The sequence below is a fragment of the Gobius niger genome, assembly GCF_951799975.1.
Source record: "Gobius niger genome assembly, chromosome: 11".
Taxonomy (NCBI): domain Eukaryota; kingdom Metazoa; phylum Chordata; class Actinopteri; order Gobiiformes; family Gobiidae; genus Gobius; species Gobius niger.
Genome location: NC_136862.1, coordinates 725216 through 753017, shown reverse-complemented (window position 1 = coordinate 753017; position 27802 = coordinate 725216). Strand labels below are relative to the sequence as shown.

The following is a 27802-nucleotide window of genomic DNA, read 5'->3' as shown; positions in this document are numbered from 1 at the left end:
CGTCATACATATTAATGAGGCTCAATACAGGAACAATGATCAGGAATGAAGTCGCCAATAGAAGTATAATAGTTTTAATTATAGTTTTAATTCTAGATGAGGTTCATTTGGGGCTGATTTATTCCTTTTGAAAGAGGAAGTGGTTTCATTTATTCACACAAAGAGGTCAAAAAAACACGTGGAAAGAAATGTAGTTGATGATCATGTATAGGGATGCACCGATACCGATACCAGTGTGGGGTATCGGGCCGATACCACATACTCGTACTCATTCATGAGGTCCCGATACCAGAAACCGATACCATTTGACGTGCGGCCGGCGCAGCTACGAGGCGCAGCTACGAGGCGCAGCTACGAGGCGCAGCTCTCAGCTGAGGAGAGAAGAAGCAACAAACTGTAGAATAGTTTAGTGTAAACACAATAATCCACATAGAGCTGACTTTATTACAGACGACACTCCCTAAACCAGAGTCTGAGCTGGATTTAACCAGAGCTTAATCTTGTTAGCGCTGCAGCGTCTGCAGTGTTTACAACATACAGGCTAACGATGCTAACTCGCTGCAGCGTCTGCAGTGTTTACAACATACAGGCTAACGATGCTAACTCGCTGCAGCGTCTGCAGTGTTTACAACATACAGGCTAACGATGCTAACTCACTGCAGCGTCTGCAGTGTTTACAACATACAGGCTAACGATGCTAACTCACTGCAGCGTCTGCAGTGTTTACAACATACAGGCTAACGATGCTAACTCACTGCAGCGTCTGCAGTGTTTACAACATACAGGCTAACGATGCTAACTCGCTGCAGTGTTTACAACATACAGGCTAACGTTGCTAACTCACTGCAGCGTCTGCAGTGTTTACAACATACAGGCTAACGATGCTAACTCGCTGCAGCGTCTGCAGTGTTTACAACATACAGGCTAACGATGCTAACTCGCGGCTAACAGTTTTGGCCATTCTGACGCCGTTTTAAGCCCAGGGGTTTATTCATCTGAAAAACTAACCCAGCGACTAAAAAGTCCTCAGAAAATCCAAACTAAAGACATACAGCATGTTTATATTGAGGGAAAATGAGCTGCAGCAGAACAATGAAAACGCTGTAGCTTCTCGCTAAGTTACTACAAACACACGAGAAAATCTACAGGAGCTGAAGTAAAGACGAAAAGAGACCATTTAAGAAACATCTCAATACTATTGTTACATAAAAACACATAAATGAATAAAGCTCAGGCATTGGGAGCTTTAGGACATGGGCTTTTCTGTCTGTGATGGACAGAGACATAAAAATAAAAAATATATTGAATGAAAATAAAATAAATAATAAATGGCATCAGCACAATTCTAATATAACTGCTCTTAAATGTGTCGCCTACTTTACTTAAGGAAATGTACATGAGTAAATTAACTCATTACAAACCAATCTGTGAACAAAGTAAGAACGTTGAAGAAAATGCCTTGTACTCGTATCGGTATCGGCGAGTACTTAGATCAAAGTACTCGTATCGGTGCCTCCCTACTCATGTAGCTCAGTTTGTAGTAAAACCACGTGATGTATCGTAGGTTTTCTCTGTGCGATATATCGATTATCGCAGTATCGGCGTATCGGTTCCCTCCCCAGCGCAGACCCTCCACAGCAGAAACAAACAGACGCTGTCGACTCAAAAACATGTTTTTACTCATTAAATTTTCTATCTTTGTAAAACCATGTGTCTCTGATTTTAATTATACTGATTTATTCGTGTTTTCCCTAACCCTAACCCTCTTAACTCCTCCCGCCTGAACCGAGCAGATTTTCTCCAGTTTGGCTTTACCCCAATCCAAAAGCTTCTGGAAAAAAGCTGTGAGAATAGCGACAAAACTGAGACGAAAACAATGATGGAAATGTGACAAAAAAGTGAGAAAACTTTGACAGAAAAGTGACGAAAAAGTGATGAAAAATGTGATAAAAATGTGTCAAAAAATGACAGAAAAAATGATGACAAAAAATGGACGGAAAAATGACAAAATGTGAAAAAAAATGACAAAAAAGTTGCAAAAAATAGTTGAAAAACCCCCCAATAAATGATGGAAAAAAGATCCATTTAGATGAGTTTTGTAGATCTTAGCTTTCAAATGAGGCGTTACACTGGATTTTGGGTAAAGCTGAGCTGGAGAAAATGCTCTCAGTTCAGGCGGGAGTTCAGAGTTTAACCACTGCCGCCTTAATCTAAAAGCTTCTCGATGCCTGTAGGCCAGTGTGACGCCTCATTTGAAAGCTAAGACTGTTGTTGCTTCATCAGCGTTTTTCTTCACGTTTTCGTCACTTTCTAATTGTGTTTTTGTCGCTCTTTTATCACTTTACTGTCCTCGTGTCGTCCTGCGCTTTGTTCAAGAGGCTTTTAGATTTGGGTAAAGCAAAACTAGAGAGATTGTGCTAACTTACTTCGATGTGCAGTTAAACCTCCTCATTTTTTTGTTGGGAATTCAACTCATTTTTCTAACTTTTTTGTCATTTTTTTGGTCAATTTTTGTTTATTTTTGTACTTTTTTCATCCGTTTTTTATCACATTTTTGTCATTTTTTTGTCAAATTTTAGCATTTTTTAAATTATTTTTTTTGTCATTTTTTTGTCAAATTCTTGTGACATTTTTGTGACATTTTTGCCACTTTTTCATCAATTTTTCGTCATTTTTTGTCACATTTCCATCCTTGTTTTTGTCTCAGTTCTGTTGCTATTTTCACCATTTTTTGTCACATTTGTCCTTTTGTCATCATTTTTAATGTCAATTTTTATGTCATTTTTTGTCACATTTTTATCAATTTTTTGACATTTTTTGTAAATTTTTTGTGACATTTTTGGCACTTTTTCATAAATTTTTGTCATATTTTTGTCATATTTTCGTCCATTTTTTGTCAATTTCTTGATACATTTTTGTGATATTTTTACCTCTTTTTCATCAATTTTTCGTTAATGTTTTCTCCCTTTTTTCTCACATTTCCATCATTGTTTTTGTCTCAGTTCTGTCACTATTTTCTCACCTTTTTTCCAGAAGCTTTTGGATTGGGGTAAAGCCAAACTGGAGAAACTGTGCTCGGTTCAGGCGGGAGTTAAGGGGTTTGTCTTTAAAAAGAAGCGACTGAAGTTCATCTGCAGCTTTGACTGAAATGTCCACTTTATTTCGTGCTCGGACATTTACATGTGATTAAAAAAAAACTCTCAATGAAGAATTGTGGGTAAAAAAAAAGAGAAAGTCCAGCTCCAGTGAATGCGCCGCGCTCTCTGTCGCCCCCTTGTGTCCGGCTCCGGCAGTGCTGATGGAGGAGCAGTGACCGTCTCTCCTCCTCTCTCCGGCCTCCGCTCCTCTCGCTCCTCTCAGGTGAGTCTCCGTCTCTCCCCCTCCTCCCCCCTCCCTCCCCCCCCGTGACTGACCCGGGTTTTACCGTTTTTTAAAACCTCGTTCCTGCGCGAGACGCTTCAGCGGAACGCGCGTTTCCGCAGCTCCGCGCGCCGCGTCGGAGCTAATCCCGCTACAGCCGCGCGGCCCCGGGATTAACGCTGCCGCAGAGGGGCAGGAGGAGGTCGGTGTGCGGCGGCGGCTCCGGTTCAGGCTCCGGTTCAGGCTCCGGTTCAGGCTCCGGTTCAGGCTCCGGTTCAGGCTCCGGAGAGCAGCGGGACACGGAGGGGGGGAGGCTGTGCGCTATTTTAGGTTTAGCACCGCGGACAGCTCCAGGCCGCGCGCAAACCCTCTGACAGCGGTGTGTGCGTGTGTGTGTGTGTGTGTGTGCGCGCGTGTGTGTGTGTGTGCGTGTGTGTGCGTGTGTGTGTGCGTGTGCGCGTGTGTCTCTGCTCAGACCCGCAGGTGAAGGAGAAGCTCCAGAGCCACAGGGACTCAGCCAGGACTCAGCCGAGACCAGGGCAGAGACGACGCCAGCATGAAGCATTTCCTCAGGTGAGCCCCCCCCCCCGTCTCCCCCTGTGTCTCCCCCCGGCCTCCCCCTCTGCCTCCCCCTCTCCCTGCTCTGTGTAAAGATGACATTGAAATCACCCACTTCGATGTGCAGTTTAACCTCTTAACTCCCGCCTGAACCGAGAGGAGCTTTTTCCTCACGTCAGCACTTTTTTTTCCCATCATTTTTTTTGTTTTTGTTAATCATTTATGTAACTTTTTTCATCAATTTTTTATCACATTTTTGTCACATTTTTTGTAATTTTTTGTCACATTTTATCACATTTTTGTTATTTTTTTGGTCAATATTTTGTCAATTTCTTGTGACATTTTTGGTCACTTTTTTCTCACATTTCCATCCTTGTTTTCGTCTCAGTTTTGTTGCTCTTTTCACAGCTTTTTCCCAGAAGCTTTTGGATTGGGGTAAATCCGACAGAGAGCTGGAGGATTTGTTTATGAGGCTGCGTCATGTGAATAAACTGCGTAAAAAAGAAGTGACAACAGTGAAACACTGATAATGCTGTTTTATTTCCACTGCATGTAGATCCTCGTCATAAAGATGTGGAATAAACAGAGTTATTTGTGGAGCTCGGTGTCGTTAAAGAAACCAGTTTGAAAAAGTCACAGTTGGTTTGGAGATGAAATGTTCCGGTGCCGTTTCTGAGGACCAGGACGAGGAGAGGGAAAGGCTTCTCCCTGACCCTCCCCTAGACACTAACCTTAAGGGCAGTGGGCGGGGCCTAGTGTTCGTACGTCTCTGATTGGATGATGAATGTCCACCGTTTACGAGGGGCTTTACTCGAGTAGTATTTGTGTTGAACTTGTTTCTTTTAAAGGTTAATATAACACTGAGTCCAGAGTGTTCTCCATCACACTGGTTCCTCAGAGTGTTCTCCATCACAGTGGTTCCTCTCTGTTCCTCAGAGTGTTCTGGTTCCTCCTCTGACCTTCCGTCTGTTCCTCAGAGTGTTCTCCATCACAGTGTTCTCCTCTCTGTTCCTCAGAGTGTTCTCCATCACAGTGGTTCCTCTGACCTGCTGTTCCTCAGAGTGTTCTCCATCACTGTGGTTCCTCAGAGTGTTCTCCATCACAGTGGTTCCTCTCTGTTCCTCAGAGTGTTCTCCATCACTGTGGTTCCTCAGAGTGTTCTCCATCACAGTGGTTCCTCTCTGTTCCTCAGAGTGTTCTCCATCACTGTGGTTCCTCAGAGTGTTCTCCATCACAGTGGTTCCTCTCTGTTCCTCAGAGTGTTCTCCATCACTGTGGTTCCTCTCTGTTCCTCAGAGTGTTCTCCATCACAGTGGTTCCTCTCTGTTCCTCAGAGTGTTCTCCATCACTGTGGTTCCTCTCTGTTCCTCAGAGTGTTCTCCATCACAGTGGTTCCTCTCTGTTCCTCAGAGTGTTCTCCATCACTGTGGTTCCTCTCTGTTCCTCAGAGTGTTCTCCATCACAGTGGTTCCTCTCTGTTCCTCAGAGTGTTCTCCATCACAGTGGTTCCTCTCTGTTCCTCAGTGTGTTCTCCATCACAGTGGTTCCTCTCTGTTCCTCAGAGTGTTCTCCATCACTGTGGTTCCTCTCTGTTCCTCAGAGTGTTCTCCATCACAGTGGTTCCTCAGAGTGTTCTCCATCACAGTGGTTCCTCTCTGTTCCTCAGAGTGTTCTCCATCACTGTGGTTCCTCAGAGTGTTCTCCATCACAGTGGTTCCTCTCTGTTCCTCAGAGTGTTCTCCATCACTGTGGTTCCTCTCTGTTCCTCAGTGTGTTCTCCATCACTGTGGTTCCTCAGAGTGTTCTCCATCACAGTGGTTCCTCTCTGTTCCTCAGTGTGTTCTCCATCACTGTGGTTCCTCAGAGTGTTCTCCATCACAGTGGTTCCTCTCTGTTCCTCAGAGTGTTCTCCATCACTGTGGTTCCTCAGAGTGTTCTCCATCACAGTGGTTCCTCTCTGTTCCTCAGAGTGTTCTCCATCACTGTGGTTCCTCTCTGTTCCTCAGAGTGTTCTCCATCACAGTGGTTCCTCTCTGTTCCTCAGAGTGTTCTCCATCACTGTGGTTCCTCTCTGTTCCTCAGAGTGTTCTCCATCACAGTGGTTCCTCTCTGTTCCTCAGTGTGTTCTCCATCACAGTGGTTCCTCTCTGTTCCTCAGAGTGTTCTCCATCACTGTGGTTCCTCTCTGTTCCTCAGAGTGTTCTCCATCACAGTGGTTCCTCTCTGTTCCTCAGAGTGTTCTCCATCACAGTGGTTCCTCTCTGTTCCTCAGAGTGTTCTCCATCACTGTGGTTCCTCTCTGTTCCTCAGAGTGTTCTCCATCACACTGGTTCCTCAGAGTGTTCTCCATCACTGTGGTTCCTCTCTGTTCCTCAGAGTGTTCTCCATCACTGTGGTTCCTCTCTGTTCCTCAGAGTGTTCTCCATCACAGTGGTTCCTCTCTGTTCCTCAGAGTGTTCTCCATCACAGTGGTTCCTCTCTGTTCCTCAGAGTGTTCTCCATCACTGTGGTTCCTCTCTGTTCCTCAGAGTGTTCTCCATCACTGTGGTTCCTCTCTGTTCCTCAGAGTGTTCTCCATCACAGTGGTTCCTCTCTGTTCCTCAGAGTGTTCTCCATCACAGTGGTTCCTCTCTGTTCCTCAGAGTGTTCTCCATCACACTGGTTCCTCAGAGTGTTCTCCATCACAGTGGTTCCTCTCTGTTCCTCAGTGTTCTCCATCACTGTGGTTCCTCTCTGTTCCTCAGTGTTCTCCATCACTGTGGTTCCTCTCTGTTCCTCAGTGTGTTCTCCATCACTGTGGTTCCTCTCTGTTCCTCAGTGTGTTCTCCATCACTGTGGTTCCTCTCTGTTCCTCAGTGTGTTCTCCATCACTGTGGTTCCTCTCTGTTCCTCAGAGTGTTCTCCATCACACTGGTTCCTCAGAGTGTTCTCCATCACAGTGGTTCCTCTCTGTTCCTCAGTGTTCTCCATCACTGTGGTTCCTCTCTGTTCCTCAGTGTTCTCCATCACTGTGGTTCCTCTCTGTTCCTCAGTGTGTTCTCCATCACTGTGGTTCCTCTCTGTTCCTCAGTGTGTTCTCCATCACTGTGGTTCCTCTCTGTTCCTCAGTGTTCTCCATCACAGTGGTTCCTCTCTGTTCCTCAGTGTTCTCCATCACAGTGGTTCCTCTCTGTTCCTCAGTGTTCTCCATCACAGTGGTTCCTCTCTGTTCCTCAGTGTTCTCCATCACTGTGGTTCCTCTCTGTTCCTCAGTGTTCTCCATCACTGTGGTTCCTCTCTGTTCCTCAGTGTTCTCCATCACTGTGGTTCCTCTCTGTTCCTCAGAGTGTTCTCCATCACTGTGGTTCCTCTCTGTTCCTCAGTGTGTTCTCCATCACAGTGGTTCCTCTCTGTTCCTCAGTGTGTTCTCCATCACAGTGGTTCCTCTCTGTTCCTCAGTGTGTTCTCCATCACAGTGGTTCCTCTCTGTTCCTCAGAGTGTTCTCCATCACAGTGGTTCCTCAGAGTGTTCTCCATCACTGTGGTTCCTCCTCTGACCTGCCGTCTGTTCCTCAGAGTGTTCTCCATCACTGTGTTCTCCTCTCTGTTCCTCAGTGTTCTCCTCTCTGTTCCTCAGTGTTCTCCTCTCTGTTCCTCAGAGTGTTCTCCATCACACTGGTTCCTCTCTGTTCCTCAGTGTTCTCCTCTCTGTTCCTCAGAGCGCTGAGCCAGTTCCTGGTCTTCGTTTACTGCTCGCTGCTCTGGCGAGGCCTGAAGTTCCTCCTGAGGAAAGTGACCGGACGCTGTGAACTTCAGCGCATCTGCTACAACAACAAGCACGGAGCCCGACGCTCGCTGAAGATCGGTACCACACGTTTATACTGAGTCTGTTTATACCACACGTTTATACTGAGGGTTTATACAGAGAGTTCATACAGAGAGTTTATACAGAGAGTTTATACAGAGAGTTTATACAGAGAGTTTATACTGAGAGTTTATACTGAGAGTTTATACAGAGAGTTTATACAGAGAGTTCATACTGAGAGTTTATACTGAGAGTTTATACAGAGAGTTCATACAGAGAGTCTGTTTATACAGAGAGTTTATACTGAGAGTTTATACAGAGAGTTTATACAGAGAGTTCATACAGAGAGTTTATACAGAGAGTTCATACAGAGAGTTTATACAGAGAGTTCATACAGAGAGTTTATACAGAGAGTTTATACAGAGAGTTTATACAGAGAGTTCATACTGAGAGTTTATACAGAGAGTTCATACTGAGAGTTTATACTGAGAGTTTATACAGAGAGTTCATACAGAGAGTCTGTTTATACAGAGAGTTTATACTGAGAGTTTATACAGAGAGTTCATACAGAGTTTATACAGAGGGTTTATACAGAGAGTTCATACAGAGAGTTTATACAGAGAGTCTGTTTATACAGAGAGTTTATACTGAGAGTTTATACAGAGAGTTTATACAGAGAGTTCATACAGAGAGTTTATACAGAGAGTTTATACAGAGAGTTCATACAGAGAGTCTGTTTATACAGAGAGTTTATACTGAGAGTTTATACAGAGAGTTCATACAGAGTTTATACAGAGGGTTTATACAGAGAGTTCATACAGAGAGTTTATACAGAGAGTCTGTTTATACAGAGAGTTTATACTGAGAGTTTATACAGAGAGTTTATACAGAGAGTTCATACAGAGAGTTTATACAGAGAGTTTATACAGAGAGTTCATACAGAGAGTTTATACAGAGAGTTTATACTGAGAGTTTATACTGAGAGTTTATACTGAGAGTTTATACAGAGAGTTTATACTGAGAGTTTATACTGAGAGTTTATACTGAGAGTTTATACTGAGAGTTCATACTGAGAGTTCATACAGAGAGTTCATACAGAGAGTTCATACAGAGAGTTCATACAGAGAGTTCATACTGAGAGTTTATACTGAGAGTTTATACAGAGAGTTTATACAGAGAGTTCATACAGAGAGTTTATACTGAGAGTTTATACTGAGAGTTTATACAGAGAGTTCATACAGAGAGTTCATACAGAGAGTTTATACAGAGAGTTCATACTGAGAGTTCATACTGAGAGTTTATACAGAGAGTTCATACAGAGAGTTTATACTGAGAGTTTATACAGAGAGTTTATACAGAGGGTCTGAGTTCATACATGGTTCTTGGTTTCTCACTGTCCTGCTTCTGTTTCCACAGAATCGTCCCTGAAGTTCTCCAAGAACGAGGTGAGGAACAAAGGCTGAAACATGTGAATCCATTCACTGCAGAACCAGGCGAGTGTGGAAGAACTTCAGCTCATGGATGTTTGTCTCTGCAGCTCCTGCGCTCCGCCCTCAGCGTGGACTCAGACCGAGTGGAGAAAACCATCGACGACATCATGGCCCTGAAGAAGATCAACCCTGACACCAACCCCCAGTGAGAACAAACCTCCTCTCCATCTTCTCAGTGTCGCTCAGACATCTGTGAAGCTCATTACATTAGTCCATCTTCTACTTCCTGGACTGAGTCATGTTTGTGTCCGTGTGGAGATGCTCTGGTTCTGTCCCTCTGGTTTTGTCCCTCTGGTTTTGTTCCTCTGGTTCTGTCCCTGGTGTCTCATGTTCCTCTGGTTTGGTGTCTCATGTCCCTGGTTTCTCATCTCCCTGGTGTCTCATCTCCCTGGTGTCTCATGTTCCTCTGGTTTGGTGTCTCATCTCCCTGGTTTCTCATCTCCCTGGTGTCTCATGTCCCTCTGGTTTGGTGTCTCATGTCCCTCTGGTTTGGTGTCTCATGTCCCTGGTGTCTCATGTCCCTGGTGTCTCATGTCCCTCTGGTTCTGTCCCTCTGGTTCTGTCCCTGGTGTCTCATGTCCCTCTGGTTTTGTCCCTCTGGTTCTGTCCCTGGTGTCTCATGTCCCTCTGGTTTGGTCCCTGGTGTCTCATGTTCCTCTGGTTTGGTCCCTGGTGTCTCATGTCCCTCTGGTTCTGTCCCTGGTGTCTCATGTCCCTCTGGTTTGGTCCCTGGTGTCTGATGTTCCTCTGGTTCTGTCCCTGGTGTCTCATGTCCCTCTGGTTCTGTCCCTGGTGTCTCATGTCCCTCTGGTTCTGTCCCTGGTGTCTCATGTTCCTCTGGTTCTGTCCCTGGTGTCTCATGTCCCTCTGGTTCTGTCCCTGGTGTCTCATGTCCCTCTGGTTTGGTCCCTGGTGTCTCATCTCCCTGGTGTCTCATGTTCCTCTGGTTCTGTCCCTGGTGTCTCATGTCCCTGGTGTCTCATGTTCCTCTGGTTCGTTCCCTGGTGTCTCATGTCCCTGGTGTCTGATGTCCCTCTGGTCTGAGTCTGTCCCTCCATGTCCTCCAGGTTGGGCGTGTCTCTGGGGGCCAGTCTCCTGCAGATCGTGGGCTACAGGGCTCTGCTGCTGCAGGTGGAGAAGCTGCGCAGAGAAGCCTATGACTGTGAGAACCAGGAGCACGAGGACATGCTGCTGAAGGTACGTGATGGTCCTGTCTGGTTCAGACTTTACCCTGAGGTTCAGACCTTACCCTGAGGTTCAGACTTTACCCTGAGGTTCAGACCTTACCCTGAGGTTCAGACTTTACCCTGAGGTTCAGACCTTACCCTGAGGTTCAGACTTTACCCTGAGGTTCAGACTTTACCCTGAGGTTCAGACTTTACCCTGAGGTTCAGGCTTTACCCTGAGCTTCTTCATTGTTCATTTTTTCATTTTTTGTCATATTTTTGTCTTTTTTTGTCATTTTTTTGTCATTTTTTTTGTCATTATTTTATTTATTTTTTTAAACATTTTTTTGTATTTTTTGTTGTCTTTTGTTGTCATATTTTTGTCAAATTTTTGTCAAATTTTTTGTCATTTTTTGTCATTTTTTTGTCATTTTTTAATCAAATTTGTATCACATTTTTGTCATTTTTTCTTTGTCCGTTTCTTGTGACATTTTTGCCACTTTTTCTGAGCTTCTTCATTGTTCTGGTTCAGACTTTACCCTGAGGTTCTTCATTGTTCATTTTGTCATTTTTTGGTCATTTTTTAATCAAATTTTTAATCAAATTTTTGTCATTTTTTTATCACATTTTTGTCATTTTTTTTTGTTACATTTTTGTCCGTTTCTTGTGACATTTTTGCCACTTTACCCTGAGGTTCAGACTTTACCCTGAGGTTTCTTCATTGTTCTGGTTCTTCATTGTTCTGGTTCAGACCTTACCCTGAGCTTCTCCATTGTTCTGGTTCAGACTTTACCCTGAGCTTCTTCATTGTTCTGGTTCACAGCTGTGGAAGGAGCTCCGTCCAGACGCTCCGCTCTCCGGGAGGATCTCCAAACAGTGGTGTGAGATCGGGTTCCAGGGCAGCGACCCCAAGACGGACTTCAGGGGGATGGGTCTGCTGGGCCTCCACAACCTGCTGTGAGTGTCTGACCTCGGGTTTCGCTGCATGAACGTCTGAGGTCTGAGAGCTTCACCAGAGGAACCATGATCCTCTGAAGGTCCAGGCCGAGCTCCGCTGCACGTCACAGTCTGGTGTTTTCAAACTTATTTATTTGATTATTTTATTCATTTTATTTTCACCCATTTAAAACAAAAAAAACCCAAAACAAAAACACGGCGATCGAAACAAAAGTAACGGTTTGATGTTTGTGTTCATGGATCTGCTGATGTTTTTTTTGCAGGTATTTCGCGGAGCACGACAAAACCACGGCTCTGCAGATGCTCAGCGACTCCCTGCAGCCCAAACACAAGTAGGTGCTTCTCCAGGTTCCTCTCCAGGTGCTTCACGGCGGCGAGTCCATGAAAATACTTAATTTGAACATTTTAAACTCCGTATAGTCCCTTTAACAAGACTCCACTCTTTACAGGTGAACAGAGACGACGTGGTCAAAGTGATATTTTTGTGACTAAAATTGGACTAAAACTAAATGAAAAGTTTCTCATGAGACTAAAACTGTGACTAAAATGTCCAGATATTTGAGTCGACTAAAATCAGACTAAATAAAAATGAAAAGGAGAGACTAAAATCATCCAAACTTGTATTGAGCGTCTGAAAGAGCCTCAGATCATGTTTAAAGGATCAGCTCTGAGCTTTGTTCATGTGGAGCAGAAACATGAAGCAGAGGAACAACATTAAACATGATTATAATGAATATTATTAATGCAAAGTCCAATAAAGTAGTCTTAAATTTAGTCGACTAAATGTACTTGCAATTTTAGTCGACTAAAACTAGACTAAAATTAAATTACATTTTAGTCAAACGACTAAAACTAAAATAAAATATGTCCCGTCCCGTTTCTGTCTGACCTCTGACCTCTCCTCGTGTTTAAAGACGGTGGTTCAGGTTTTCAGCTTTTAGTCCTGACTCTGACTCCGCCCTCATCTGGAGCCAGGACTGAGGGCGGAGTCAGTCCTGGCTCTGACTCCGCCCTCGTGTGGAGCTCTGTCTCTGCAGCTTCATCTCTCAGTGCTCTCATGTCTGTCTCCTCTTCACCTCCATCGCTGCTGTGCATGCTCTGTGTGCTCTTCACGCTCGTCACGCTCTTCACGCTCGTCACGCTCTTCACGCTCTTCACGCTCTTCACGCTCTGCTGCAGGAGGCCGGGCGCCGAGCGCAGGTACCGCACTCTCATCCTCCACATCTACATCAGGAAGATTAACCATATGTGACTCACCACACTGACCCTGTAGTTCAGAGCTCGACACTCACCTCTTTTTTTCAAATAAAAAAACAAAAGTATTTTTTTTTAAACTTCTCTAAAATGTTTTCCCAAATCCCCCTCTTTTATTTCCCCATTTTTATTTACAATCAATTTCTTCCTCATGTCTTGACATTGGAGACAAACTAGAAATTGTAAATGCAGATGTTTGGATCTCGTAGACGATGCATAAACATCTGTATCTGCTGTTTGTGTGAACTGTCTCTGCAACAGGAAACACAGTCAGATCAGTTTCACTTCGATTCACGACATTTTCACTTTTCCATCCGTCATTTCAGCCTTAACACTGAGCTCCCACACTGGTCACTGCACTCACATGACGGACTCCCTTCAGCCCACACTGGTCACTGCACTCACATGACTGACTCCCCTCAGCCCACACTGGTCACTGCACTCACATGACCAACTCCCTTCAGCCCACACTGGTCACTGCACTCACATGACTGACTCCCCTCAGCCCACACTGGTCACTGCACTCACATGACGGACTCCCTTCAGCCCACACTGGTCCCTGCACTCACATGACTGACTCCCTTCAGCCCACACTGGTCACTGCACTCACATGACTGACTCCCCTCCGCCCACACTGGTCACTGCACTCACATGACGGACTCCCCTCAGCCCACACTGGTCACTGCACTCACATGACTGACTCCCCTCAGCCCACACTGGTCACTGCACTCACATGACTGACTCCCCTCAGCCCACACTGGTCACTGCACTCACATGACTGACTCCCCTCAGCCCACACTGGTCACTGCACTCACATGACGGACTCCCCTCAGCCCACACTGGTCACTGCACTCACATGACTGACTCCCCTCAGCCCACACTGGTCACTGCACTCACATGACTGACTCCCCTCAGCCCACACTGGTCACTGCACTCACATGACGGACTCCCTTCAGCCCACACTGGTCCCTGCACTCACATGACTGACTCCCTTCAGCCCACACTGGTCACTGCACTCACATGACTGACTCCCCTCAGCCCACACTTGTCACTGCACTCACATGACGGACTCCCCTCAGCCCACACTGGTCACTGCACTCACATGACGGACTCCCTTCAGCCCACACTGGTCACATGTCTGAGCTGTTTGTTTCCGCAGTGAGCTGAACGCGGCCGAGTGGGAGCAGAAGAGCCTGGACAAAGCCATCGGGTAAGAGCTGGACGACTGAGACTTTGACACAGACGGGTGACTGTATGACTGTATGGTGACTGTATGACTGTATGGTGACTGTATGGTGACTGTATGGTGACTGTACGGTGACTGTATGGTGACTGTATGGTGACTGTATGACTGTATGGTGACTGTATGGTGACTGTATGGTGACTGTATGGTGACTGTATGACTGTATGGTGACTGTATGGTGACTGTATGGTGACTGTATGACTGTATGGTGACTGTATGACTGTATGGTGACTGTATGGTGACTGTATGGTGACTGTATGGTGACTGTATGGTGACTGTATGGTGACTGTATGGTGACTGTATGGTGACTGTATGGTGACTGTATGACTGTATGGTGACTGTATGGTGACTGTATGACTGTATGGTGACTGTATGGTGACTGTATGGTGACTGTATGGTGACTGTATGGTGACTGTATGACTGTATGGTGACTGTATGGTGACTGTATGGTGACTGTATGACTGTATGGTGACTGTATGACTGTATGGTGACTGTATGGTGACTGTATGACTGTATGGTGACTGTATGGTGACTGTATGGTGACTGTATGGTGACTGTACGGTGACTGTATGGTGACTGTATGGTGACTGTATGACTGTATGGTGACTGTATGGTGACTGTATGGTGACTGTATGGTGACTGTATGACTGTATGGTGACTGTATGGTGACTGTATGGTGACTGTATGACTGTATGGTGACTGTATGACTGTATGGTGACTGTATGGTGACTGTATGACTGTATGGTGACTGTATGGTGACTGTATGGTGACTGTATGACTGTATGACTGTATGACTGTATGGTGACTGTATGACTGTATGGTGATTGTATGGTGACTGTATGGTGACTGTATGGTGACTGTATGGTGACTGTATGGTGACTGTATGGTGACTGTATGGGGACTGTATGGTGACTGTATGGTGACTGTATGGTGACTGTATGGTGACTGTATGGTGACTGTATGGTGACTGTATGGTGACTGTATGGTGACTGTATGACTGTATGGTGACTGTATGACTGTATGGTGACTGTATGGTGACTGTATGATGACTGTATGGTGACTGTATGACTGTATGACTGTATGGTGACTGTATGACTGTATGGTGACTGTATGGTGACTGTATGACTGTATGGTGACTGTATGACTGTATGGTGACTGTATGACTGTATGGTGACTGTATGACTGTATGGTGACTGTATGGTGACTGTATGGTGACTGTATGACTGTATGGTGACTGTATGATGACTGTATGGTGACTGTATGGTGACTGTATGGTGACTGTATGGTGACTGTATGGTGACTGTATGGTGACTGTATGACTGTATGGTGACTGTATGGTGACTGTATGGTGACTGTATGACTGTATGGTGACTGTATGGTGACTGTATGGTGACTGTATGGTGACTGTATGGTGACTGTATGGTGACTGTATGACTGTATGGTGACTGTATGGTGACTGTATGACTGTATGGTGACTGTATGGTGACTGTATGGTGACTGTATGGTGACTGTATGGTGACTGTATGACTGTATGGTGACTGTATGGTGACTGTATGGTGACTGTATGGTGACTGTATGGTGACTGTATGGTGACTGTATGACTGTATGGTGACTGTATGACTGTATGGTGACTGTATGGTGACTGTATGGTGACTGTATGGTGACTGTATGGTGACTGTATGACTGTATGGTGACTGTATGACTGTATGGTGACTGTATGGCTGTATGGTGACTGTATGGCTGTATGGTGACTGTATGACTGTATGGTGATTGTATGGTGACTGTATGGTGACTGTATGGTGACTGTATGGTGACTGTATGGTGACTGTATGGTGACTGTATGGTGACTGTATGGTGACTGTATGACTGTATGGTGACTGTATGACTGTATGGTGACTGTATGGTGACTGTATGGTGACTGTATGACTGTATGGTGACTGTATGACTGTATGGTGACTGTATGGCTGTATGGTGACTGTATGGCTGTATGGTGACTGTATGACTGTATGGTGACTGTATGGCTGTATGGTGACTGTATGGCTGTATGGTGACTGTATGACTGTATGACTGTATGGTGACTGTATGGCTGTATGGTGACTGTATGGCTGTATGGTGACTGTATGACTGTATGGTGACTGTATGACTGTATGGTGACTGTATGGTGACTGTATGGTGACTGTATGTCTCTGGTTCCAGATACTCGTTTGCCATCGTGGGCATCAACATCACGGAGCTGACGTACTCGCTGCTGCTGAGCGGGGCCCTGAAGACTCACCTGTACAACGTGGCCCCGGAGCTGCCCGGCCTCACGCACTTCCAGCAGACCTTCTGTGAGTCACCGACACAACCACAGGGGGCGCCAGGGGGCACGGGGGTAAACTGGGCAAACATTTGTCACAAAGAAGCTAACATGATAAGCTAGCATGATAAGCTAACGTGGTAAGCTAACATGGTAAGCTAGCATGATAAGCTAACGCGGTAAGCTAACATGGTAAGCTAACGTGGTAAGCTAACATGGTAAGCTAACGTGGTAAGCTAACATGGTAAGCTAACATGGTAAGCTAACGTGGTAAGCTAACATGATAAGCTAGCATGATAAGCTAACATGATAAGCTAGCATCATAAGCTAACGCGGTAAGCTAACGTGGTAAGCTAACATGGTAAGCTAACATGGTAAGCTAACGCGGTAAGCTAACGTGGTAAGCTAACATGGTACGCTAACGTGGTAAGCTAACATGGTAAGCTAACGTGGTAAGCTAACATGGTAAGCTAACATGGTAAGCTAACATGATAAGCTAGCATGATAAGCTAACGCGGTAAGCTAACGTGGTAAGCTAACATGGTAAGCTAACATGGTTAGCTAACGTGGTAAGCTAACATGGTAAGCTAACATGGTAAGCTAACATGATAAGCTAGCATGATAAGCTAACACGGTAAGCTAACGTGGTAAGCTAACATGGTAAGCTAACGTGGTAAGCTAACATGGTACGCTAACGTGGTAAGCTAACATGGTAAGCTAACGTGGTAAGCTAACATGGTAAGCTAACGTGGTGAGCTAACGTGGTAAGCTATCCTATGTCCATGTGCAGGTCTGATGAACACGTATGTCTCGGTCTGATGAACACGTATGTCTCGGTCTGATGAACACGTATGTCTCAGTCTGATGAACACGTATGTGTAGGTCTGATGAACACGTATGTGTAGGTCTGATGAACACGTATGTCTCGGTCTGATGAACACGTATGTGCGTGTGCAGGTCACCTGATGCAGGAGTTCCAGAGGTTCTGGGTGGAGGAGGATCCCAGCGACATCATGGAGTTTAACCGTGTCCGTGCTAAGTTCCAGCGCCGCGTGGTCCGGCAGCTGCAGCACCCGGACGCCGCGCTCTGCCCGCACTTCTCCGCCTCCGACCTGCGCCTGGTCAACCTGTAAACCCCGCCCACACGCCTGTAGACCCCGCCCACACACCTCCACTTCAGTATTCAACGCAGAATCCGCGTCCGAGGGTTTACGTTGGGATAAAGCAGCTCCTGCCGCGTTCCTCCCGTCTCCACAGGCTCTCCGCGCCACTCCACACTGCCCACACTGCCCACACTGCTCACACTGCCCACACTGCCCCGGTGCACCAGCATTTCACACGTGTCGCTTTAACCACAGACGTGTGGATGATTCAGTAGGTTTTAGACTGGACGTGTTTTCGCTGCTTCTGACGTGACGATGCCAAAACGAAAGCTCTTTTACACAAACATCTCAGTCCCGTAAACCAGACGCGCTGGAGCCTCTGAAGCTCCACCCGTGCACAGGCGTTTGAAATCAGAGTCCCACAGCAGACGGCTTTATCCTAATCTAACAGCTTCTTGAAAACAGAGCAAAGAAGTGATGAAACCTTTAAAGGAACCTGATCTGGCCTGTTGTGTAAAGCACTTTATCTTCATCTAAATGCTGCCCCAGAAGCTTCTCCAGGAGGACCCAGTGCGTTTGGTTTATTGAACTAAATAATAAATAATAATAAAGACTAAAGCGTCCATTGTTCTCGTAGTGAACACAGGCTGTATCCGAATGTCCACACTATTCCTATATAGTGACTATATAGTGGTCACATGTTGTAGGGGTGTCCGAATGTCCAGAGAGAAAAAAGTCGTCCACTCGAAATTTCCCACAATGCATCTGGAAAAGTAGTGAGCATCGATGGTCACTAAACGGGTCAATATTTCCCACAATGCACTGGGAGAGTGGGAGAAGAGCCTGACAGAGACAGGTCTGTGAACTAAACACGACTGAAGTAAATCAGATGTTTCAGTCGAGTGTTTGTGTTTCTCAGGAATAAACGACCAAAATATAAACGGTTACGGTGAAAAGATGCTAACGTTAGCTGCTAACCTTTAGCTTGCGCTGTTAAATGACCAACAGCTTCATGCTAACGTTAGCTGCTAACCTTTAGCTGGAGCTGTTAAATGACCGATAGCTTCATGCTAACGTTAGCTGCTAACCTTTAGCTGGAGCTGCTAAATGACCGACAGCTTCCTCTCGAATAATCCAAGCCATTCACGTAAAATCCATGTGAGTAAAAGTATCTGACTCGTATTTATCATAAATATTCCACTGTCTCTGAGTCTGGTTGGTTTTTATCGCAGAAATACTTTATTCCAGGAGTTTCGCGAACTTTTAGCAGATGTAGTGACTCAATCTGCTGGCGCTTCGGACACCGGGCTCACGCTGGAGTGACTTTTTTTTTTTTTTTTTTTGCTTTTTTGTGATGACAGTAACGCCTGTAAAAATGACAAAACAGTCGTTCTGTTTCATAAAATAAACGTTTGTAACAATAAATAAATTCAGATAAAAATATATATATATATATCACGCAGCGCGGAGAAAGTCGTGGCTTGTGTCCGAATCGTCAACAGAATCGGTGACTGTATAGTGCGGCCTATGTAGTGAATGAGGGGTGAGGGACTAGCGTGGACATTCGGATACAGCCAAAGTATTTCGTGCGTTTGTCGTGACTGACGTGTATTTGCTCCGTGTTTAATGTGAAGCACTTTTGTATTTCTGCTTTGGAATGTTTCACTGATTGTTTACACGTTTATCGTTTCGAATGTTTTCCACGGTTTCGACCAAAGCAATAATTTCCACCTCGAACCACTTTGGCTTCGTCCATTTTGTGCCTGGAGTTGATTTGTTTTGCTCCGTTCTGCCTCATTTCGCTGCATTCGTGTCTAAGTTCAGCCGTTTAGGAGCGACCTCGGAGTTTCAGGAGCTTCAGGGGCTTCAGGAGCTTCAGGGGCTTCAGGGGCTTCAGGGGCTTCAGGAGCTTCAGGAGCTTCAGGGGCTTCAGGAGCTTCAGGGGCTTCAGGAGCTTCAGGAGCTTCAGGGGCTTCAGGGGCTTCAGGAGCTTCAGGAGCTTCAGGGGCTTCAGGAGCTTCAGGAGCTTCAGGGGCTTCAGGAGCTTCAGGGGCTTCAGGAGCTTCAGGAGCTTCAGGGGCTTCAGGGGCTTCAGGAGCTTCAGGAGCTTCAGGGGCTTCAGGAGCTTCAGGAGCTTCAGGGGCTTCAGGGGCTTCAGGGGCTTCAGGAGCTTCAGGAGCTTCAGGGGCTTCAGGAGCTTCAGGGGCTTCAGGAGCTTCAGGAGCTTCAGGGGCTTCAGGGGCTTCAGGAGCTTCAGGAGCTTCAGGAGCTTCAGGAGCTTCAGGAGCTTCAGGAGCTTCAGGGGCTTCAGGAGCTTCAGGAGCTTCAGGGGCTTCAGGAGCTTCAGGGGCTTCAGGGGCTTCAGGGGCTTCAGGAGCTTCAGGAGCTTCAGGGGCTTCAGGAGCTTCAGGAGCTTCAGGAGCTTCAGGGGCTTCAGGAGCTTCAGGGGCTTCAGGGGCTTCAGGGGCTTCAGGGGCTTCAGGAGCTTCAGGAGCTTCAGGAGCTTCAGGGGCTTCAGGGCCTCGTGAGTTTCTCATTGTAAGTCTGTTGTACGAAGCCGCTGTACGAAGGCTTCCCCGAGGCATGCGGGGGTTTCCATGGTTACGCTGATAGATGAATGTCGTCTGTACTTTTGACACACAATAAACACTGACTGTAAACCCGAGTCTCCTCATTCTGAGCGTCAGCAGGGAAACAACCGGGAATCCAACCCGGGACCTTCTGCGATGCATCACAGACCGTCTTTCTGACATTTTTAGACTCTCAGTCAGGCTCGCTCCTCCTGGGGGAGGGTTTGAGCCTGACTGATCTGGAGCTCTGTGGTCGGGGCAGCTCTTGAGCCACCGCCACCTCCGTGTGCTTTACGTACCGGTACGTTCATCTGCACATCTGGGTTAATCCTTTGGCTCCGCCCTTCACACCTCACGCTCCTGCTCCGTCCCAGCTGAGCAGAGACTCCATTACCCAGACACCCCGGTGCTGTGAGTGAAGATAGCGGTGCGTCGCCATTGCGGCGTCGCTGTGGCGGCGCCGTGACCTCTGGAAACAAATCAACTGAACGTGATGCTCGTCGTGTGAAACACAAACATCGCTGCTCGGTTAAAGCACATGAACACTGATGCTCTCCTGCTTCAGAGCAAAAGAACAAGGCTGACCCTCCTGAGCCACTGAGGTTCTCACAAGGAAGACGAGCACGAGAGCCACGTGCACGAGAGCCACGTGCACGAGAGCCACGTGCACGAGAGCCACGTGCACGTCTGGCCTCGTGGATAAAAACAAAGCAGTAAATATGGATTGAAACAAACGTCTGTGGACTGAGATGAGGCGACTGCAGAACCTGAGCAGCTGCAGCACAAGCTCCAGAAGAATCACCTCTGTATCAGAGCTTCACCTGTAAGAACCACCTCTGTATCAGAGCTTCACCTGTAAGAATCACCTCTGTATCAGAGCTTCACCTGTAAGAATCACCTCTGTATCAGAGCTTCACCTGTAAGAACCACCTCTGTATCAGAGCTTCACCTGTAAGAACCACCTCTGTATCAGAGCTTCACCTGTAAGAATCACATCTGTATCAGAGCTTCAGAGACACCTGTAAGAATCACCTCTGTATCAGAGCTTCACCTGTAAGAACCACCTCTGTATCAGAGCTTCACCTGTAAGAACCACCTCTGTATCAGAGCTTCACCTGTAAGAACCACCTCTGTATCAGAGCTTCACCTGTAAGAATCACATCTGTATCAGAGCTTCAGAGACACCTGTAAGAATCACATCTGTATCAGAGCTTCACCTGTAAGAGTTCGAACAGTCTGTCTAAAGGTAAGACTTTCATCACTGTAGTTTATTTTGCAGTTGGACAAAGCTTATTTTCTTAGCACTGTCATCATGAGTTGTTTATTTGTGCAGATCTGATTATTGTGAATACATGATATAAATGATACAGTCCAGCGTTAGTACAATCCAGGCTATTTTATACTTTAATAATGTTGTAAAAAAAGAAGAAAAAAGAAGGGAAAATAGTATAACATACTGTATATAGGCCTATTTTTTTTTTTTTTCCAGATTACTGGCACTATATATATATATATATATATATATATATATATATATATATATATATATATATATATATATACCAGGGGCTCAGAGAAGAGCTGGAGAAAACCTGGAGGGTGAAGCATCAGTGGAGCCACTCGGGGCAGTGACCCCCAAACTGGAGGAGCGGCTCCAGCAGATCCCAGGAAATACATCAGACATCTCGGTCCAGAGAAGATACTGAACCCTCAGGTCCCGATGGGAGAGGACCCGAGCAGGAGGAGGAAGATATATGAATTTTTATATTTCTTCAAAAATGTATTTATTTGTTTTCACCCCCAGGTTTGTTTAGTCTTATGTCACTGCCAGGGCTCCGAAGTAAAACATAAATCAGGTTTATATTTTCTATTCCTGAGTGTCAGAACAGGTGCAGTGCCGCTCCCGGCCACATGATGGTGCTGTGCTCAAACATCAGACTTCTCCTTCACACTGTCATTACAAAACCTTCAGGAGGAATCTGCATCTGTGCCTTTAAACAAAGCAAACCTTTAACCCCTTAACCCCCGCCTGGACCCACTGCAGCTCAGCTTTACCCAAATCTAAAGCGACAACACAAAGGTCAGTTTCTATGGCTTTTGCAGGTCTTAGCTTTCAAATGAGCCGTTGCAGAAGCTTTAAGATTTGGGTAAAGCTGAACTGGAGCAAAGGTTCAGAGCATTGAGAAAGTCCCGTATTTCAGGAATATGTTTCTTATTTCTGAGATCGTCTCTGCTTTAATGTTCCACAGTGTTTCTTTAATGTTCCACAGTGCTGCTTTAATGTTCCACAGTGCTGCTTTAATGTTCCACAGTGCTGCTTTAATGTTCCACAGTGCTGCTTTAATGTTCCACAGTGCTGCTTTAATGTTCCACAGTGCTGCTTTAATGTTCCACAGTGTTTCTTTAATGTTCCACAGTGTTTCTTTAATGTTCCACAGTGTTTCTTTAATGTTCCACAGTGCTGCTTTAATGTTCCACAGTGTTTCTTTAATGTTCCACAGTGTTTCTTTAATGTTCCACAGTGTTTCTTTAATGTTCCACAGTGTTTCTTTAATGTTCCACAGTGTTTCTTTAATGTTCCACAGTGCTGCTTTAATGTTCCACAGTGCTGCTTTAAGCTCCGTTTAACGGCTTCACTTTTAATGAGCAGCGTTTCCATAATTGTCCTTTTTTCCTTTTGGAGACGTGTTTCTCCATCGCTTCTTTCATTTCTTTATTTCTCTCACTCCATCCTCTCTCTCTGTCTCCCCCCGTCTCCCCCCCCCTCCCCCCTGCCCCCCCCCCCCCCCCTCTCTCCCCCAGTGGGATTAGCAGAGACTAATTCCATCTCCGCTCTGGACTCTTTGAAGTCGACTGCTCCTTTTCTCCTTCTTCTGCTCTCTCCCCTATTTGCATAATCCCTCTCTCCTTCTCTCCTCTCCCCCCCCTCCCCCCACTCCCCCCCCCCCTCTCTCTGAGATGAGCTCATTCTGCTGCAGCAGCGTCATCATATTATCACAGATTAAGGGGAGACACTGAAGGAAAAAACAGGAAACGGAAACTGTCCCGACAGGGTCAGAGGGCGACACGTCAGGGTCAGAGGGCGTCAGGGTCAGAGGGCGTCAGGGTCAGAGGGCGTCAGGGTCAGAGGGCGTCAGGGTCAGAGGGCGTCAGGGTCAGGGGCGTCAGGGTCAGAGGGCGACCCGTCAGGATCAGAGGGCGACACGACAGGATCAGAGGGCGACTCGTCAGGGTCAGAGGGCGACACGACAGGATCAGAGGGCGACTCGTCAGGGTCAGAGGGCGTCAGGGTCAGAGGGCGACACGACAGGATCAGAGGGCGACACGTCAGGGTCAGAGGGCGACAGGGTCAGAGGGCGTCAGGATCAGAGGGCGACAGGGTCAGAGGGCGTCAGGGTCAGAGGGCGACAGGGTCAGAGGGCGACTCGTCAGGGTCAGAGGGCGTCAGGATCAGAGGGCGACAGGGTCAGAGGGCGTCAGGGTCAGAGGGCGACAGGGTCAGAGGGCGACAGGGTCAGAGGGCGACAGGGTCAGAGGGCGTCAGGATCAGAGGGCGACAGGGTCAGAGGGCGACAGGGTCAGAGGGCGACAGGGTCAGAGGGCGACAGGGTCAGAGGGCGTCAGGATCAGAGGGCGACACGACAGGATCAGAGGGCGACACGTCAGGGTCAGAGGGCGTCAGGATCAGAGGGCGACAGGGTCAGAGGGCGACAGGATCAGAGGGCGACAGGATCAGAGGGCGACAGGGTCAGAGGGCGACACGTCAGGGTCAGAGGGCGACAGGGTCAGAGGGCGACAGGGTCAGAGGGCGTCAGGGTCAGAGGGCGTCAGGATCAGAGGGCGACTCGTCAGGGTCAGAGGGCGACTCGTCAGGATCAGAGGGCGACAGGGTCAGAGGGCGACAGGGTCAGAGGGCGACAGGGTCAGAGGGCGTCAGGATCAGAGGGCGACACGACAGGATCAGAGGGCGACACGTCAGGGTCAGAGGGCGTCAGGATCAGAGGGCGACAGGGTCAGAGGGCGACAGGATCAGAGGGCGACAGGATCAGAGGGCGTCAGGATCAGAGGGCGACACGTCAGGGTCAGAGGGCGTCAGGATCAGAGGGCGACAGGGTCAGAGGGCGTCAGGGTCAGAGGGCGACAGGGTCAGAGGGCGACAGGGTCAGAGGGCGACCCGTCAGGATCAGAGGGCGACAGGGTCAGAGGGCGACAGGGTCAGAGGGCGACCCGTCAGGATCAGAGGGCGACAGGGTCAGAGGGCGTCAGGGTCAGAGGGCGACAGGGTCAGAGGGCGACAGGGTCAGAGGGCGACAGGGTCAGAGGGCGACAGGGTCAGAGGGCGACAGGGTCAGAGGGCGACAGGATCAGAGGGCGTCAGGATCAGAGGGCGACACGACAGGGTCAGAGGGCGTCAGGATCAGAGGGCGACAGGGTCAGAGGGCGACAGGGTCAGAGGGCGACAGGGTCAGAGGGCGACAGGGTCAGAGGGCGTCAGGATCAGAGGGCGACTCGTCAGGGTCAGAGGGCGTCAGGATCAGAGGGCGACAGGGTCAGAGGGCGACAGGGTCAGAGGGCGACAGGGTCAGAGGGCGACACGACAGGATCAGAGGGCGACACGTCAGGGTCAGAGGGCGTCAGGGTCAGAGGGCGACACGACAGGATCAGAGGGCGACACGTCAGGGTCAGAGGGCGACAGGGTCAGAGGGCGTCAGGATCAGAGGGCGACACGACAGGATCAGAGGGCGACACGACAGGATCAGAGGGCGACACGTCAGGGTCAGAGGGCGACAGGGTCAGAGGGCGACAGGGTCAGAGGGCGACACGACAGGATCAGAGGGCGACACGTCAGGGTCAGAGGGCGACAGGGTCAGAGGGCGTCAGGGTCAGAGGGCGACACGACAGGATCAGAGGGCGACACGTCAGGGTCAGAGGGCGACAGGGTCAGAGGGCGTCAGGATCAGAGGGCGACAGGGTCAGAGGGCGTCAGGGTCAGAGGGCGTCAGGATCAGAGGGCGACTCGTCAGGGTCAGAGGGCGACTCGTCAGGATCAGAGGGCGACAGGATCAGAGGGCGACAGGGTCAGAGGGCGACAGGGTCAGAGGGCGTCAGGATCAGAGGGCGACACGACAGGATCAGAGGGCGACACGTCAGGGTCAGAGGGCGACTCGTCAGGATCAGAGGGCGACACGACAGGATCAGAGGGCGACTCGTCAGGGTCAGAGGGCGTCAGGGTCAGAGGGCGACTCGTCAGGATCAGAGGGCGACACGACAGGATCAGAGGGCGACACGTCAGGGTCAGAGGGCGACTCGTCAGGATCAGAGGGCGACAGGATCAGAGGGCGACAGGGTCAGAGGGCGTCAGGATCAGAGGGCGACACGACAGGATCAGAGGGCGACACGTCAGGGTCAGAGGGCGACTCGTCAGGATCAGAGGGCGACACGACAGGATCAGAGGGCGACTCGTCAGGGTCAGAGGGCGTCAGGGTCAGAGGGCGACTCGTCAGGATCAGAGGGCGACACGACAGGATCAGAGGGCGACACGTCAGGGTCAGAGGGCGACACGACAGGATCAGAGGGCGACTCGTCAGGATCAGAGGGCGACACGACAGGATCAGAGGGCGACTCGTCAGGGTCAGAGGGCGACACGACAGGATCAGAGGGCGACTCGTCAGGGTCAGAGGGCGTCAGGGTCAGAGGGCGACTCGTCAGGATCAGAGGGCGACACGACAGGATCAGAGGGCGACTCGTCAGGGTCAGAGGGCGACACGACAGGATCAGAGGGCGACTCGTCAGGGTCAGAGGGCGTCAGGGTCAGAGGGCGTCAGGATCAGAGGGCGACAGGGTCAGAGGGCGACACGACAGGATCAGAGGGCGACACGTCAGGGTCAGAGGGCGTCAGGGTCAGAGGGCGACACGACAGGATCAGAGGGCGACACGTCAGGGTCAGAGGGCGACCCGTCAGGGTCAGAGGGCGTCAGGGTCAGAGGGCGTCAGGGTCAGAGGGCGACAGGGTCAGAGGGCGTCAGGGTCAGAGGGCGTCAGGATCAGAGGGCGACACGACAGGATCAGAGGGCGACACGTCAGGGTCAGAGGGCGTCAGGATCAGAGGGCGACAGGGTCAGAGGGCGTCAGGGTCAGAGGGCGACACGACAGGATCAGAGGGCGACACGTCAGGGTCAGAGGGCGTCAGGGTCAGAGGGCGACAGGGTCAGAGGGCGTCAGGGTCAGAGGGCGTCAGGATCAGAGGGCGACACGACAGGATCAGAGGGCGACACGTCAGGGTCAGAGGGCGACAGGGTCAGAGGGCGTCAGGATCAGAGGGCGACAGGGTCAGAGGGCGTCAGGGTCAGAGGGCGACACGACAGGATCAGAGGGCGACACGTCAGGGTCAGAGGGCGTCAGGGTCAGAGGGCGACAGGGTCAGAGGGCGTCAGGGTCAGAGGGCGTCAGGATCAGAGGGCGACACGACAGGATCAGAGGGCGACACGTCAGGGTCAGAGGGCGTCAGGGTCAGAGGGCGACACGACAGGATCAGAGGGCGACACGTCAGGGTCAGAGGGCGTCAGGGTCAGAGGGCGACCCGCCCCCGGATAAAGAGGGACAAAATGGATGTATGGGGCGTTCCTGTTACGGGAGCGTCCAGGTGTTTAAAGTCGTAGCAACACGGCTAATGCTACAACAGTTAGCTCATGCGACGCTAACGTTGATGAAAGTTTCTTTAAACCAGATTTAATAAAAACATTTGACTGAAGGTTATGTTGAAGCTGTGAGGCAGGGCTTTTATTACAGGTTTAACATGAGCAGCTCCTCCACTGGGGGGCGCCGTCTCCACTGGGGGGCGCCGTCTCCACTGGGGGGCGCCGTCTCCACTGGGGGGCGCCGTCTCCACTGGGGGGCGCCGTCTCCACTGGGGGGCGCCGTCACCGTCTCCATCTGAACTCTTTCTCTCAGGTTTCCCAGTTTGAGAGTTGTCATTATCAGTTCGAGCGACTCTGAAGCATTTCAAGTGTGAGGGAAATGTACCTGGAACGCAGCACTAGCCCAGGAACATGAATGTGGACGACAGCTGGAAACATCTGGATCCGTCAGACTCTGGGACGTTTAAGGCTAAAGCTAACGCGCTAACATATTAATCAGAGGCTAAAGTGTGTCCTGCAGGTCGTCTCCGAGGTGACCGTCTGTTTTCAAACATTCCTCTGAAGCGTCGCCGTAGAAACCGGTCGTTTGTGTCGGTTTGTTTGAGGTTTTTTCCAGAGCTGGAAACGAGTCGACCATGAAGCCGGACCAGGATTTACACGAAGGTAAGAAACACAGGGGCTGTATCCGAATGTCCACACTATCCCCTAACCTCTCATTCACTACATAGGCCGCACTATATAGTCGACTATATAGTCACCGATTCTGTTGGCGATTCGGACACAAGACACGACTTTCTCCGCGCTGTGTGACGTCACGCGCTGCGGCTGAAGATATGTTTTTTTTTTTTTTTTTATCTGAATTTATTTCTTGTTACAAACGTTTATTTTATGAAACAGAACGACTGTTTTGTCATTTTTACAGGCGTTACTGTCATCACAAAAAAGAAAGGAAAAAAAAAGTCACCCCAGCGTGAGCGCAGAGACCCGAAAGTAGGTCAGAGCCCGGTGTCCGAACACCAGCAGATTGAGTCACTACATCTGCTAAAAGTTCGCGAAACTCCTGGAATAAAGTATTTCTGCGATAAAAACCAACCAGACTCAGAGACAGTGGAATATTTATGATAAATATGAGTCAGATACGCTTTTACTTCACATGGATTTTACCTGAATGGCTTGGATTATTCGAGATGAAGCTATCGGTCATTTAACAGCGCAAGCTAAAAGGTTAGCAGCTAACGTTAGCATGAAGCTATCGGTCATTTAACAGCGCAAGCTAAAGGTTAGCAGCTAACGTTAGCATCTTTTCACCGTAACCGGTTATATTTTTGTTGTTTAATCATGAGAAACACAAACACTCGACTGAAACATCTGATTTACTTC

At 48.5% G+C, this 27802-nt stretch overlaps 2 protein-coding genes across 2 annotated transcripts in view; both read left to right on the top strand.

Moving 5' to 3' along the window:
* The window catches only part of slc35f2 (solute carrier family 35 member F2), a 21311-nt gene extending 17983 nt beyond the window's left edge, over positions 1–3328 (top strand). Inside the window, exon 8 of the mRNA XM_079567011.1 lies at positions 3294–3328. Within this exon, the coding sequence (XP_079423137.1) occupies positions 3294–3299 (6 nt within the window). The 3' untranslated portion in view covers positions 3300–3328. The remainder of the gene's footprint in view (positions 1–3293) is intronic.
* A 463-nt stretch (positions 3329–3791) lies between these two features.
* elmod1 (ELMO/CED-12 domain containing 1) lies at positions 3792–17299 on the top strand. Its single transcript, XM_079566565.1, has 10 exons — positions 3792–3933; positions 7617–7762; positions 9119–9147; positions 9240–9337; positions 10260–10389; positions 11182–11315; positions 11579–11647; positions 13729–13779; positions 16009–16142; positions 17069–17299. Exons 1-10 carry the CDS (start codon positions 3917–3919, stop codon positions 17242–17244), a joined length of 984 nt encoding a protein of 327 aa, XP_079422691.1. The 5' UTR covers positions 3792–3916; the 3' UTR covers positions 17245–17299.
* The last annotated feature ends 10503 nt before the right edge of the window (positions 17300–27802 follow it).